The sequence below is a fragment of the Nicotiana tabacum genome, chromosome 9 (assembly GCF_000715075.1).
Source record: "Nicotiana tabacum cultivar K326 chromosome 9, ASM71507v2, whole genome shotgun sequence".
In the NCBI taxonomy this organism is placed as follows: Eukaryota; Viridiplantae; Streptophyta; class Magnoliopsida; order Solanales; family Solanaceae; genus Nicotiana; species Nicotiana tabacum.
The window spans coordinates 33,150,725-33,165,903 of NC_134088.1; the positions used below are offsets into that span (position 1 = coordinate 33,150,725).

The window sequence follows — 15,179 nt, forward strand, 5'->3', positions numbered from 1 at the left end:
TTGTGAATTTTGTATCATTTGTACAGTTGATGTTAAAGGTGTTCCTCTTTTGCAATATACTGCGTGTGAGGCCACGATGGGCGTTGTTTTTATGTTATGTTGCGTCGTTGGTTTAGGTATATGTTGTTAGGACTGATTTTGAGATTCTTTGGCATGTGGATAGGCCCAATTACAGGGGAGACTCTGGCGAAATATTTTGAAATTTAAGGAGTTTGTCAAAATTTTGGAACAGTTGGTGTGTGTAATTGAAATTGACTCACACTGTCTTCTAATGGCGGATTTGGACCCTCATTCGAGGACGAATGATCTTAAGTGGGGGAGGTTGTAAGGCCTCGTAAAATTTCACCTAAAACCCGGGGTTTCGTGATGCCATAATACACTTATGTGTTGATGATTGTAGAGATTCTTCGCGGCGAGCATGATAGGCAAGTTCGAAAGTTAAGGAACAAAGAAATTGCCTCCGTGAAAGTGTTATGGCAAATCCAACAAGTCAAAGAGCCACCTGAAAAGCCGAGGACGAGATGAACAAGATGTACCCTAATTTGTTTGAATAGCTATGTAATCGATTCTATTAAATTGTTTCTTGTGAATTTTGTATCATTTGTACAGTTGATGTTAAAGGTGTTCCTCTTTGGTAATATACTGCTCGTGAGGCCACGCTTGGAATTGTTTTTATATTATATTGCGTCGTTGGTTCAAGTATATGTTGTTAGGACTATTTTTGAGATTCTTTGGCATGTGGATAGGCCCAATTATGGGGGAAACTCTGGCGAAATGTTTGAAAATTTAAGGAGTTAGTCAAAATTTTGGAACTGTTGGTATGTGTAATAGCAGCTGAGTCGCATTGGTTTCTAATGGCGGATTTTGAACCTCTTGCTCTCCTTTTCCAGCTTTGGGATAGGGAATGAGGTTTCTTCTTCACCAGATGGGGGCCTCATGATGGCATCTTTTTCGAGACCTGCAAAAAAGGGAAACAGAGTAAGCTCGAAAAGGCGTTTTAGTAAATAATCAAATACAAGAACGGTGACTTACTATGATTTTTAGCCTCTCACCGGCCCTTTGATAGATCGCACCATGTGTGCTCAGCATATGATGATGTCGAGACTAGGCTCCTGACCCAGCACTCAAGGTGAGGGACCGCACCCGGCATCCAAGCAACAGCTACACCGAGAAAAAATGCTGATAAGGAAAAACGAAGAAGTAAAAATGACAAACATGAACTAATAATGGAATCATACTTACATTTCATATTCTATTTCTCGTGAAACGACATGCTCTCAGCCGGAATCAGGTTTGAGGTCCTCGCTCGGACAAACCGACCCATCCAACCTCGATTTTTGTCTTCATCTAAGCTCGAGATAAGTATATTGGTAGCCCGGCATTGAAGCTTTATTAGCCCGGGGCTATACAACCTTATAAGGTGATCGAGGGTGAAAGGGAGCCCATCGATTTTGCTCACAAAGAATCAGAGCAATATTACAATCCTCGAGAAAGAGGTGTGGATTTGTCCGAGGGTTACTTGGTACTTTCTGTAGAAGTCTACGATGACTGGATCGAGGGGACCTAGCGTGAAAGGGTAAGTGTAAACACTCAAGAACCTTTCCACATAGGTAGTGATATCTTCTTCAGGGGTATCACGACTTCTTTATTTTCCCAGTTACAGTCTTTCTTCACTTGTTTGAGGAAACTCTCGGATATCGAGCATATGTATCTCGATACCGGCTCGCATCGACCGGGGACCAATGAGTTTTTCTCGATTTTAAAGTCAGAACTAATAACACACTCCCCGGGAACACACTCCTCAGGGCGTGGCTCCACCGTTGTGTTCTCGCGGGCCAACCGAGGTGATGAGGCATTTTCTTTTTGTGGAACAATTTTAGATGTTTTCTCCATTAGGTTTTGAGGGTAAAGAAGAATGAAGATGATAATTTGGTATTTTAGAAGGGATCAACAATGGAACTTAAAGATTTGAAGGTGAAAAATGTAGAGAGCTTTGAAGATTAGAGCAGAAAAGATTGAAAGTAAAGTTTGAAAGAATGGAAAAGGGACCTATTTACGGGTTTCACGACGACGGTTCAAAGCTGGTAGTGGCCGACCGTCAACTGACACACATTAAATGCCTGGGGAACTGTACCGACGGGACGTTTCGCCACCTCTGTCGCTTACATCATGATGATGACGTCATGACAAATCGGGTGAAGATCGAAGACTCAATTCGTTTCTTGTCATTACACTCAAAAAAATGAGAGGACTATCTGTATACGGTTAAAACCGGGCTCACCCGATTTTTTTGATTAACCGAGACCAGGATGGTGGGCCAAGGATCAACCCCGTGTTATATCAAACCGAGACATGAAGGTGGGTACCGAGCTCAGGATTCGAAGTACCAATCGAGATCGAGACCAAACATGATAGACATCAAGCAAGACCGAAGATAACATACTAACGGAAAGCCGACATATCCGTGACCGGTCGAGCATCGTGACGGAAATCTCGGAACGGATCTAATCAAGAACGGTCATTTAGCCAATTGTGTGTTTTTCTTTTGTATTTAGAATTATACCATAAGTAGAATTCCTCTACTATATAAATGGGGGTTTTAATCATTTGTAATCATCTAATTCTGGCATATCAAAGCAATACAACACTTTTCTCTCTTAAATTCTCTTGTTCTTTAGTTCAGAGCATATTTCTTAACTATATTTTCAGCCGCTTCGAGGGCGATCTAGCTCGAGGGCCAAATTGTATTTCTATACCGGTTTGCTTTATTTTACAGTCAATTTCTAGCATTAATTATCACATTTGTCAATTTGTGCTAGGTGAAATCATATATCCTTAAAATCACTTACAAATTTAATGGTTATCCGATTTTAAGGGTAAGCAACTTTAATTAAGAATATTACCGCCTATGACTCTATGCACTAGTTAGCATTAAAAACCGAATAAACCGAATCCGAAAGGAGAAAAATCGAACCATACTGAATTTAGTTAGGTACGGTATTGGTATAGCATTTTACGAAACCGAATACCGAAGATACCGAACCGAAATGTCTAAATATTGTACCGTACCGACCGACGAACACCCCTAGTTTTGAATGTGAGATTCTACTATTGTTCTGTGTAATTTTTCAGGTAGAATTAGTATAGTATTAGAACATTACATTCAGTTATTTAAAAGAATTTTATTATTAGTTGGTATCGAATTCCTAAATATTAGGCAAATTATTATTAGATTACTATTTTAGCCAATATGGAACTATCTTTTTAACAAAATATTTAAGGATATAAAAGTCGATTAACATTTCAAGTATATTTTAGTCGTTCAACATTTAACGTGAAATATATAGATAGATATAGATAAATATAGATATAGATAGATAATAATATTAGTATAGATAGATCGTTTTGTGTTGGCGCAATGTACGTCACGAAACTATAAATATTTCAACACGAACGTATAAATACAGAAATATTTTTTAAAATAGCCCCAATCCAAACAAGGGTGAAATCTCCGAAGCGTCTGTCCGGTTTCCCAAGCAAACAGGGAACTCACGAAACCACAAACCCTCTCTTATCGCCTTCTTCCTTCCTCCCACAAACTCAACCCTTATACAAATTCACCGACCACAGACAAGATCCGGTAATTTTACTCCTTTTTTTTCAAATTTCTTCCGATCGAATTCCAGTATAATTGATTAATTTCTCTCTTCAATATTCAGTTTTGTCTATGTCTCTGTGTGTATGAATTTTTTGGTATACAAGATAACCCTAGATATAGAGAAAGTTGATATTAAAATGTTATTTTGTAGGTTGAAGTGTTGTCGTAGCTAGCTAGTGAACGCTAGCTTATACACATCAGCTATTAGCTGAAAACCCTAGATTTTGTTTCTCCAAATTATTGTTTATTTTGCTGTTTGCTGTTTGTGATTTTATTTATTGCTTTAATTGTGTATGTTCTGCTGTAAGTGCTTACTTTTGTGGTATTTTTGGTTCTCGGATTGATTTTTCTTTTTTAATATTCTCAATAATGCTTAAGTTCTCATTTCTGGCTGGAAGGAATTCGCTTTTGGGTGAATTAGTTCATTTATAGTACTGGAGTCGGGGCAGGCAACAACTAGCTTGGGCTTGAGGCTTTAGTTGATTTGATTGTTAATAGGACTACTTCCCTGCTCCCTCCTTATTGTTTGAAGTTGTCTAGTAGCTAGCTAGTAAGCTCCTGCTTTATACTCATCAGCAATTAGCTGAAAAACTCAGGATTCTGTTTCTCCAAATTAGTATTTTTTTTAACAATTACGGCGTAGTATGTTTTTTAACAATTACGGCGAAGTATACTTCCCCAACCAATTATAGCCTATATTCTTTTTTTCGTACCTAATTTAGCTTATTTTGTAGATAATTTGAAACCTCTTTTCACCTATTAACATTGTAATTATATTAAGAAGTTCTTAGCTAGAAACTGTTTGAGGTGATATTCATGTTTATCATCACAAATTTAAATATTGTACCGAGAACTAAAAGTGAAAAATTAAAAATGTCATGGTTGGGATTTTTAAAATCTTGAAAAACTCATAAATGGGTTTTGTGATTTGTTGAAGTTTTTGACAAATTGAAGTTTGGGGTGCGCTGGGATGTCATTTTGAAGTTGTGGTTCAAATTTGAAGCTATTTGGTGATACTTTTTGTGAGTTAGAAGTTCTTAGGATACAAAAGCTAGATTTTGTATACAACATTATACGACATTATGCAATATTATAATAAGTGGATAAAGTGTATACCTGGTGCAAACACTGTTTCAAAAAAAATAATGGGCTATGCGGTTGTGAACTTAAAAACATGGCGTACAATATAGTGTGTTGTGTTATACTTTTGTGCAAATCTCTTTTTCTTTGGGGTATGCTATTTGGGTTTTCTTTTTATAGATTTGATTGTGTAATGTTGCATATTTTTCTGGTATTTTCGGTTATGGTTTTTTTTTTCTTGATGGTGGTGTCCAGACCCACCTGTGCCCACCTTACTATTCTATAGGGTACATGTTATCTCCCACCAGGTATCGAGTAGGTAACTCTGTCAACTCATGTTTGAATAGATAGGCATAAATCACCTATTACTTTTTTTTTAAACTAGTAAAAAGAAAGCTTGGGGCATGTAAGAATGCTCCCAGGCACTTTTCCCGGACTAACTTTTCCTAGTCTTTCTTTTCATTCTAACTACTTTTTCAGGGGGTTATTCCGGCAGCATAGTTGGTTTCTAATCAGGCTCACTAACATTCTTGGTATTAAATTCAGGCTCACTAACATTCTTGGTATTAAATTCTTTTTAGTAGACATGGGCGATAACACAATTTACTTTGCAGTGGGATTCGAGTCCTATGATATCATCAAAAGCGCCAATAGAGGTGAGGAGTGGTACAAATGGACGGAACGTGGTCGGAACGTGATCAGAACCTTATAAGAAGAACAACCTTTAGCCGGAGGACGATGGGGTGGATATGCGAGACTTTGAAGGAAGCTTCAAAAGTTAAGAGGAATTATGTGAAGAGATGGAAACTTCATGATCACTCATCAGAAGTTTTCTGTGCCAAAAACTTCAACAGATATGGCTGTTAAGTAACAATCATTAGCATTCAAGGAAGTAGGAGATCAGTTATAATCATTCCTGAAGTGGCATTCAATACGGGGTGGCTGGATATTGCACTAAAGATTGAGAGGTTCATTAATTACAAAGGTCATTTGTTAGTTACAAATGTTCCCAAACGTACCGAGGAAGGCCTTCTCTATTCCGACACTATCAAAAGGTATAAATGGTCATCTAGAGACATTCAAGAAGCTACAATTCAGGCAATAAGAGGCATTATACACATCGAGGGAGGAAACAACTCAATTCAAAATGATCTTCTTGAGCGAAGTATGGTGGGGAGCCTCTTAGAAGATATTTTTGATATCCCAACCCTGTCGGAAATTCGTCGATGGGCCAGCAGCTCTTGGAAACGGGTACATGGAACTAACATATACGAGATGGGTCGCAATCGCTTTCTCTTTGAATTTCATTCTAAGGAAATTATGAGAGGTGTCTGGTTCCGGAAAAAACACAAACCCAACCTCCAATGGTGGTCGCCAGTAGTGGGTTCTGTCCCAAGAAAAGAAAAGGTGAATCATGTCTGGATCAGATTGGTAGGGCTTCCTCTTCAACTATGGTCCCAAAAAGTTTTCAAGGAAGTTGGAGACTACTGGGGTGGCTGGATTCAAACTGAAGAGGAAACGAAACTGAGAAACCACTTGAAATGGGCGAGGTTGAAGGTTAAAGGAGATGGCGATGCAGTTTCGAAAGTAGTAAAGGTGGAGTTCGAAGGAATCCATGGAAATTCAGATCTGGTGCGAAGCTCCAGTAAGAACCAGTACGGGAGCTGTTGCAGGCGCACGGACCAGTGAGTAATCGAAGAAATCTCATTCGGGGGAGGGGGGGCTTAAGAAAAGTTAGATCTGACAGGGCACGTGGGTTCTTCAAAAGTGGCGGAGGCACTGAGTAGCTATAATTTAGGGTCTTCATGTAGGGTCTCACGTGAGATAGGGCTATCAGTTCCTATTTCTAATGAGGGTCAAGTTTTTAAAATAAAATCTTTGGGCCAAATTTTTTGGCCCAAAGTATTTCAGATATTAATGCCCAGAGGGCTGCTAACATAGAGCCCAGGACTGACCCACATCAAGAAGAGATTATGGCCAATAATTATACACCTCTGTTTGGAACTCAGTTAACGAGTTATGAAGAGCTGATTTCTACGAAAGAGAATCAAAGAGAAATTGAAGAAGGGGTAGATGTCCAACAACATATGATCGAAGAGGAAGATGCTATGACAATCTTCAAAGAAACAGGAAGTCAGGAGAGAGAAAATTAGGGTTTCAGCAACAAACACATGCAAACTTCAGAGGTGGAAAAATTTGTGGGTTTGGTAATTGAAGAAGCTACTCCTCTAAATTTACAGAGTTTAGAGGAAGAGAAGAACCCAAAATTTGAGACCTCAATTTGGGTACACCAGAACATAATCAGACTCGAAAAGGAGTTTGGGATACATTTTCAGGGATGCGAGAGAGAAGCTTTGAAGTTTTTCATGAAAATTGACAACAAAAGACAAGAGAACAAAGGTTTCCAGATATGCAAATGTCAGAAACTCCTCGGCGAAAATGGATTAAAAACTAAAGGGGTTGGAAATAGGAAGCGACTTCAGAAGCAATGGTACTTGAAGTAAGGGGGGGTGTATGGTTATCCAGGGACCAATGAAGGTAAACATTTCTCTCATGGAATGTTAGGGGGTTGAATCGACATAGAAAAAGAATGTTGATCAAGAGTTTAATTCACAAGTGGAAAGCAGATGTATATTGTTTTCAAGGATCCAAAATCGAAGGAGACATTGGGGAGATTGTGAAAGAACTGTGGAATAATAGATGGGGGAAATTTGCACAATTGGAAGCTAGTGGGATTGGAGGGGGCATATTAGTTATGTGGGATGGTAGAATGTGGGAAGGGGAGATTAGTAGCTTAGGTTCTTATACAATAACCTGTAAATTTTTTGGTAAATGTCAGGGATTCACCTGGTACCTATCCAGTGTATATGCACCAAATCATATGAAGGAAATGCATAAAGTCTGGTGGGAATTAGCAGGAGCTAGGGTACTCTTTGAGGGGTCATGGGTGGTATGTGGGGATTTCCACACAGTGAGGTTTCCATCAGAGAAGCACTGCAATAGAATCTCTAGAGCAATGAATGGATTTTCAGAGTTTATTGAAGACATGGAGTTGGTGGATTTTCAAGTGGCAGGAGGTAACTACACTTGGAGAAAAGGCGACATGCATGTGATATCAGCTAGGTTGGACAGGTTCTTGATCTCTATGGATTGGAATGAGAGCTTCAGAAACATTAAGCAATCAATCCATCATAGAGTGACATCTGACCACTCCCATGTGATGCTTCAATGTGACAATTGGGATTCAGTTAAATCCTATTTCAAGTTTAAGAACTGGTGGCTTCAAATTGAGGGCTTCCAATCAAGGATTAAACACGGGTGGAACTCTTTTAATTGTGAAGGAAGACCTGATTTTATTCTGGCCTTTAAACTTAAAGCCCTGAAGGCAAAATTAAAGGAATGGAGTAAAACACTACAAGGAAATCCGGAGATGCAGAAACTTAATCCTCAACCAACTAGCTGAACTAGAGGAAATACATGATCAAAGATGTCTCACTGAGGAAGAACTACATGTTAAGTCTGCTTTAGCTCTAGAATTTGAAGAGATTGCTAGAAATGAGGAGGTGGCTTGGAGGCAAAGATCTAGGGATCTTTGGTTGAAACAAGGGGATAAAAACACTAAATATTTCCACAGAACTGCAAATGCTCATAGGAGGTACAATAACATTGACAAATTGATTGTAGAAGGGGAAACTATGGAGAATCCGACAGACATAAAAGAGGAGATTGTAACATTCTACCAAAAGCTATATTCTGAACCAGAAATATGGAGGCCACATGGCAATATCATAAATTGTCCTAGGATTTCTCCAGAGGAAAACTTAATTTGCAAAGTCCTTTTGAAACTCAGGAGATTTGGGAAAGTGTAAAGGCTTGTGCAGGGGACACCAGGTCCTGAGGGATTTTCTATGGCTTTCTTCTTTCAATGCTGAGAGGAAGTAGTAACTGCAATCCACAATTTCCATGAGCAGGGTGTGTTTGAAAAGAGCTTTAATGCCACCTTTGTGGCATTAATTCCCAAGAAGATGGGGCTAAAAAGTTGAAAGATTTTAGGCCTATAAGTTTAATAGGCAGTGTTTACAAGATCATATCTAAATTAATGACTGAAAGACTCAAAAAAGTGGTAAACAAGCTGGTGGATGCTCAAACAGATGGCTTTCATTAGGCCAGACAGATAATGGATGCCATTTTAATTGCCAATGAATGTGTAGATGCAAGATTGAAAAGCAAAGAGCCTGGAATATTATGCAAACTGGACATAGAGAAGGCATACAATCACTTAAATTGGAACTTTTTGTTGGAAACTCGGACTAAAATGAGCTTTGAGGATAGGGATAAAATTTTGCATCAGTACAGTAAAGTTTTCAATTATGGTTAATAGTTCACCAGCTGGTTTCTTCCCTTCTCAGAGGGGTTTGAGGCAGAGAGACCCTTTTATCTCCTTTTCATCAATACTATGGAAGGATTGAATGGTATGTTGAAAACTGCCCAATTAAACAATTGGGTAAGGGGTTTTAAGGTAAATGCTAGGGCAGACAACAATTTGGAGATATCCCATCTACAATATCCCGATGACACTATTGTATTTTGTGAGGCTGACAGTGAGCAACTGAAAGTGTTAAGGGCAGTTTTTGTCTTGTTTGAAGCTACATCAAGTTTTATGTATCTAGTTAATAATGTAAGTGAGATGCAATACTTGTCTAGAATTCTTGGAGGTAAAATAGGGGAGCTGCCGTCAGCCTATCAGGGAATGCCATTGGGGGCAAAAAACAAATCAAAAGGGATATGAAATGGTGTTGATAGAGAAATGTAAAAAGAAGTTGACTAACTGGAAGAGTCAGTACCTATCAATGGGGGTAGATTAACTCTGATTAAAACTTTGTATTAGATGCTATGCCTACTTACATGATGTCCTGTTTCCAATTCCTGAGAGGATAGATGCTTTAAGAAGGAACTTCTTGTGGGAAGGGAACTGTGTTAAGAAGAAAATACATTTAGTCAAATAGAACTCTCTTGCTATTAACAAAAAGGATGGGGGTTGGGAATAAAGAACTTGAGAACTCAGAATCAAAGCTTGATGATGAAGTGGTTATGGAGATTTGCCGAAGAACAATCCTTATGGAAAAAGGTGATTAGGGAGAAGTATGGTATGAATGGCAAATGGACAACCAAATCAGTGAATGGGCCTCATGGGGTTAGTCTATGGAAATCCATCAGGAATCTATGGCCTAAATTCATGAACAAAACAAGTTTCAGTGTAGGAAATGGCATAAAGATATCCTTTTGGAAGGATAACTGGTTAGGGCAAGGATCTTTGAGTCAAATGTTTCCTGACATCTACATCCTCAATCAACAACAAGAAGCAACAATAGGAGAGGTATGGAATATGCAAGTGTGGAATCTTACTTACAGAAGATTGTTAAATGACTGGGAGATTGGTAGACTAACAGAGTTCTACAATGTTTTAGAACAGTTTAAAGGAATTTCAAACTTTGAAGACTGTTTGAATTGGCAAGGAAATAAAATTGGGAAGTTCTCTGTTAGATCAGCTTATAATGAATTCAGCCTTTCCATGAACCAAGTTGGTTGTTGGCCATGGAAACTGATTTGGAAAGTTAAAATTCCTTATAAAGTTGCTTGCTTTACTTGGTTGTTGGCAAAGGAGGCAGTGTTGACACAGGACAACCTAGTCAAGAGAGGATATCAATTATGCTCTAAATGCTAGTTGTGTGGAGAGGAGGCAAAGACAATTAGTGCTCAACTATGGAGAATTTTTATCAACTTAAGGGGTATTATGTGGACTGCCAAGAAGAATTCCTGAAGTTCTTGCATGTTGGAATAGAGATGTAATTTGTCCTATCAGAAGCAGAGATGGGGGATTGTCCCTACTTGCATCTGGTGGACAATTTGGGAAAAGAGAAACAAGAGATGTTTTGAAGACAAGTATAATCATGTACAGGAGATAAAAATGAAGTGTCTATTGTTGTTCTACTTTTGGTGTAAAGGAAAACTTTTAGAAGAACATGAGCCTTTTTGATGTTTTAGATTCCTTGTGAGAAGACCAAGGATTAGGAGTCTTTTTTCCTCTCCTATGTAATTATGGGTGACTCCACATTTTTTGTGTAGTCTTTATATTAATATACAATATGTAACCTACTCAAAAAAAAAAAAAATCACCTATTGCTTTTTGGTTTCATTGGGATTTAAACCCGAAGCTTCATGGCGATCCTCCCACTTTATCAGTTTAGCGACACCCTTGGATGCATTTTTCGGTTATGGGACTTGATTCTTCATTTTTACTATTCTCAATAATGCTTTAATTCTCATTTCTGGCTGGAAGTAATTTGCTTTTGGGTGAATAAGTTCAATTATAGTACTGAAATTGGGGCCAGCTCCAACTAGTTTGGGGATTGAGGTTTAGTTGATTTGATTGTTAATTGGATTACTCTCCTCCCTATTTGCTTGTGGACTTTTGGCCTGCCACAATTATTAACAGAATGTGTAGAAACATACCCGGGTATATATTTTCTGTGACATTTTAAATGAATGGAAAAGAGGATAAAGATGTGAATAGTTAAAGTGCGTCTCATAAACTTTTTACGGTATTTAAAATGTTTTAGAACCTTCAATTTAAATCAGGAGAAGCATTTTAGGGCGATGGGGTTCTTTAAATTGGTTGATGGCTATTATGAGTATCTCGTTAGATAACAGAGTTGAAATTTTGACGGTTCCTTCTGAATTTTCTTGTTAAATTTTCTTTTGACTGGTGTCATGTTGCCTATTTGCAGCCTATCTATTGTTGATGTGCTGTACTGCTTATGCTGGAAGCATGGTGAAATCAGAAGGCAAAGTTGTGTATTCTTCACTTGCTAATTTGGAAAAGGACAATGTGAAATTTCAGTTTGTTGAAGACGAAGTTGATGAAGATTCATTCGGGAGATTCCCAGAAGCTTCCCAGTCTGCTGGGCAAAATTATCTCTGTGGGTACCCTTCGATCGAATCTGATGATGTATTAGATAGGGGATATGATTCTGGTAATGACCCATATAACTTCGTGCCACAAAATCGTCCTCCTGAGGTCAATTTAAAAAATGTCTTGAGTGGGCTAGTTGCTATTGTAACTGGGCAGAATAAAGGTCATGTTTCAGATGCAGTTCCTCAGTTGCCTAGTTCTGATGTTTCATTTCTTGGATCTAGTAAGAATGGAGATACTTTCTTGCACTCATCAGTTTACATACCAAGTGCTCCCCCACTAGTTGAACCAAGTGCGTTTAACTATAGTGCTTACAAGGATGTGTTGGAAGCTGAGCCTCCAGAGTGGCTCCCAGACAGTTCTACAACTGTTTGCATGCAGTGCACTGCGCCTTTCACGGCCTTTACTCGTGGAAGACATCATTGTCGGTTTTGCGGAGGGGTTTTTTGTAGGACATGTACAAAAGGGAGGTGCCTGTTGCCCATGATGTTTCGGGAGAAGAACCCCCAGAGAGTGTGTGATTCCTGCTATGATAGGCTTGATCCAGTGCAAGGCGTTCTCATCAACACCATCAGCAACGCTGTGCAGGCCGCAAAGCATGATGTTATGGACTGGACTTGTACGAGAGGTTGGTTGAACCTTCCAGTGGGTTTATCTATGGAATATGAGATATACAAGTCATCAAACACATTGAGGACTTATGCACAGGTCTATTATATTTACTACTTTTTCTTTTCCTAATTCTGGTTGCTCTAACCTCAGATCACCACTGTGTCTTTTGTTACTATTGAGATGAATATTGACAACTTTTTTTCTTTTCTTTGGATACAACTTTTTTTCTTTTCTTTGGATATTCTCTCTCTCTCTCTCTCTCATACACACACACAGAGAGCTCATATGGCATTCCGTCGTCCCTCTCTTCCTGTAAGGCGTATACAGGAATGGAATTAGTTCCAGAAGATTCTGATAGAAGATCCTATCAGAATCTTTAGATTCGTTTGTGCTTGACTTGCTGTCCCTATCGTGCAACTTCTGCCTTGTGATGCTGACTAAATCTTGTAATGCACAGGTTGCTCGGTTGAATCCTGAGAGGTCCATACCTGGTGCAGTTCTCAAAGGAGCTAAAGGTCTGGCAATATTAACGGTTGCAAAAGCTGGGGTGCTGCTTACGTATAAACTTGGTACTGGCCTGGTGGTTGCACGAAGGTCTGATGGTTCATGGTCTGCACCATCTGCTATAATATCAGCCGGTTTGGGATGGGGTGCGCAGGTATACTTAACGGTCTTTGCTAGTGAGTCTTTTTCAGGTTTGAGAATGCAGTCAGTTTAGATTATGTAGAATACTAAATTTTAGGAATTCAGATGAGTTGAGTGATTGACTATGCTGTCTTTAATCAGATTCATTTTCTGTTTTCTGCCAAAGGTTGGGTCTGAATTATAAGTATTTTATGTCAAAGGGGAACAAAAAGATCCATGGGCATGTAATCGGCATTTTTCTTTACCCTAATTGACAAATACTTTTTGGTTTTTCCTGAATTAAGAATTTGATCCATTTCTCTCTACTAAAATGAATGGCTTATTCTCCTATTAACTAAATAGTAGAGCACATATTTATTGCATTTGTTTTTTGCTACTTTTTTCATCATCCTTTGTCCAAAAGATTGATATTTGTCTCTGTGTAGATTGGAGGCGAGTTGACGGACTTCATTATTGTGCTACATGACTCTAAGGCTGTGAAGACATTTTGCAGCCGTATGCATTTTTCTCTTGGTGCTGGTTGCAGTGCTGCAGCTGGTCCAGTTGGGAGAGCTGTGGAGGCAGATCTTCGAGCTGGAGAGAGAGGTTCTGGCATATGCTATACTTACAGTTGTAGTAAAGGTAAGTAGCTTCTTTTGGGCCTAGATTTTCCGTAACATATCATGAAAGTTTGTTTTGAATTTCCAATATTCAAGGTTGGCCTTGTGCCATGCCTTAGGTCATACAAGAATTACTTGATACAATCTTGTGCAGACATTGGAGCTATTAATCATCTTTGGTCATGCATATGTTAAAATTCGGAAATATGAGGAGGGACACGAGTCTCGATTTTTGTTTTAACTGTGTCTGGAATTTTGTTTCAGAAGTTTGTCAAAATAGTAAGGGCGACCTCACAAGCCAGTGCCTATGTGAAAACTCTTAGGAAAAGATAAAATCCATTGTCACACAGTAAAAGACCTCTTATTCATGCAAATTGCACTTTTTTGTATGCATAGTTATATCGAGATTCAAATGAATTAATCCAAAACGAGTCCAAAGTATGCTGCTGATGACTCTTTAGAAAACGGAGCGGCCAGGCACATTATTACCGTTTCCTCTCTTTGGTGGCTATCTCCTGCACCAGTGGGGGTTATCAGCAAAACTGTGATCGCTTAATTCTCGTTGGGTTTGACTTGTGTGCTTCAGGTGCATTTGTGGGAGTCTCGCTTGAGGGGAACATCGTCACGACACGGATGGATACAAATCTCCGATTCTATGGGGATCCTTACCTTACTACAGCTGACATCCTTCTTGGGACAGTGGAGAGACCCAAAGCTGGAGAACCCTTGTATGCTGCACTCAGAGACCTATATGAAAGCTTTCCACTACGCTTGAAAGGAGTCCATGATTAAAATGGTGAGATGTGTTGGCTCTTGCAGTCCCTTGTTCATACTGGAAGAAATGTGAAGTATTTGGTTTAATAGGGTAGAGGAATGTGCTTTCGAACCAGGATAATAGCTTCTCTCCCTTGTACATAAACAATATACTTGTACATAAATAGCAGTTGCAATATACTGTTATGATTCTGATAATTTGGAGTTAATTTTCATGCTATGGATATTTGTCAGATATACTACTAGGGTATGACGGATCTGGTAAGTGCTAAAATTGGTTATTATTGCTGTAGATGGCTTCTATTGTGGCAAAATAGGAACATAACATGAAAATGCAGCAGTTCTTTCAATAGCATGAACATCAAGCTGTTGAAATTGTAGGTAGACAGCTTAGGAATAGTGTATTGCCGTCTCATGAACTTTTTCATTTCTGCTGATGAAAAAAGGTGATAATAATTGAGGGAGTACATGTTTAAGATTCTTATTGCACTTTTTCCTCTAATGAGATAATGGTTAGATTGGTCCAGAGACAAGTGAAACAATCCAGCACTTGCCGTATTGGCCAAATTTGCATGATTGACTTATATCTGCTTGATTGAAAAACTATTGTAAGATTAGAGACTGCCAAAAGCTGATTCTATTGCCCCACATTATCTTAGAAGAATAATCACAAATGCAAAACAGCAAATTTAAGAGTAAGATTCACAAATCGTTAAGCAGTCATGATACGGAATCGTATAGAAAACACGGATAATGCAAAAATACACGGAATCAAAAAGATAGAAGATTAGGGTTTAAAATAGAGAAAGACAAGAACCTAACTATGAACTAGTTAGAT

At 38.7% G+C, this 15,179-nt stretch overlaps 1 protein-coding gene across 5 annotated transcripts; it reads left to right on the forward strand.

Moving 5' to 3' along the window:
* Positions 1 to 3,465: 3,465 nt before the first annotated feature.
* LOC107802414 (uncharacterized) lies at positions 3,466 to 14,561 on the forward strand. Of its 5 annotated transcripts, none has more exons than XM_075221591.1 (7): positions 3,490 to 3,640; positions 5,219 to 5,271; positions 5,353 to 5,793; positions 11,527 to 12,419; positions 12,781 to 12,981; positions 13,394 to 13,589; positions 14,154 to 14,561. In XM_075221591.1, exons 3-7 carry the CDS (start codon positions 5,742 to 5,744, stop codon positions 14,357 to 14,359), a joined length of 1,548 nt encoding a protein of 515 aa, XP_075077692.1. In that variant the 5' UTR covers positions 3,490 to 3,640; positions 5,219 to 5,271; positions 5,353 to 5,741; the 3' UTR covers positions 14,360 to 14,561. The 5 variants fall into 5 exon arrangements, with proteins under 5 accessions (XP_016481405.1, XP_075077692.1, XP_016481402.1 ...); XM_016625916.2 differs by having other exon boundaries at positions 5,353 to 5,600; XM_075221592.1 differs by lacking the exon at positions 5,219 to 5,271.
* Positions 14,562 to 15,179: the final 618 nt, after the last annotated feature.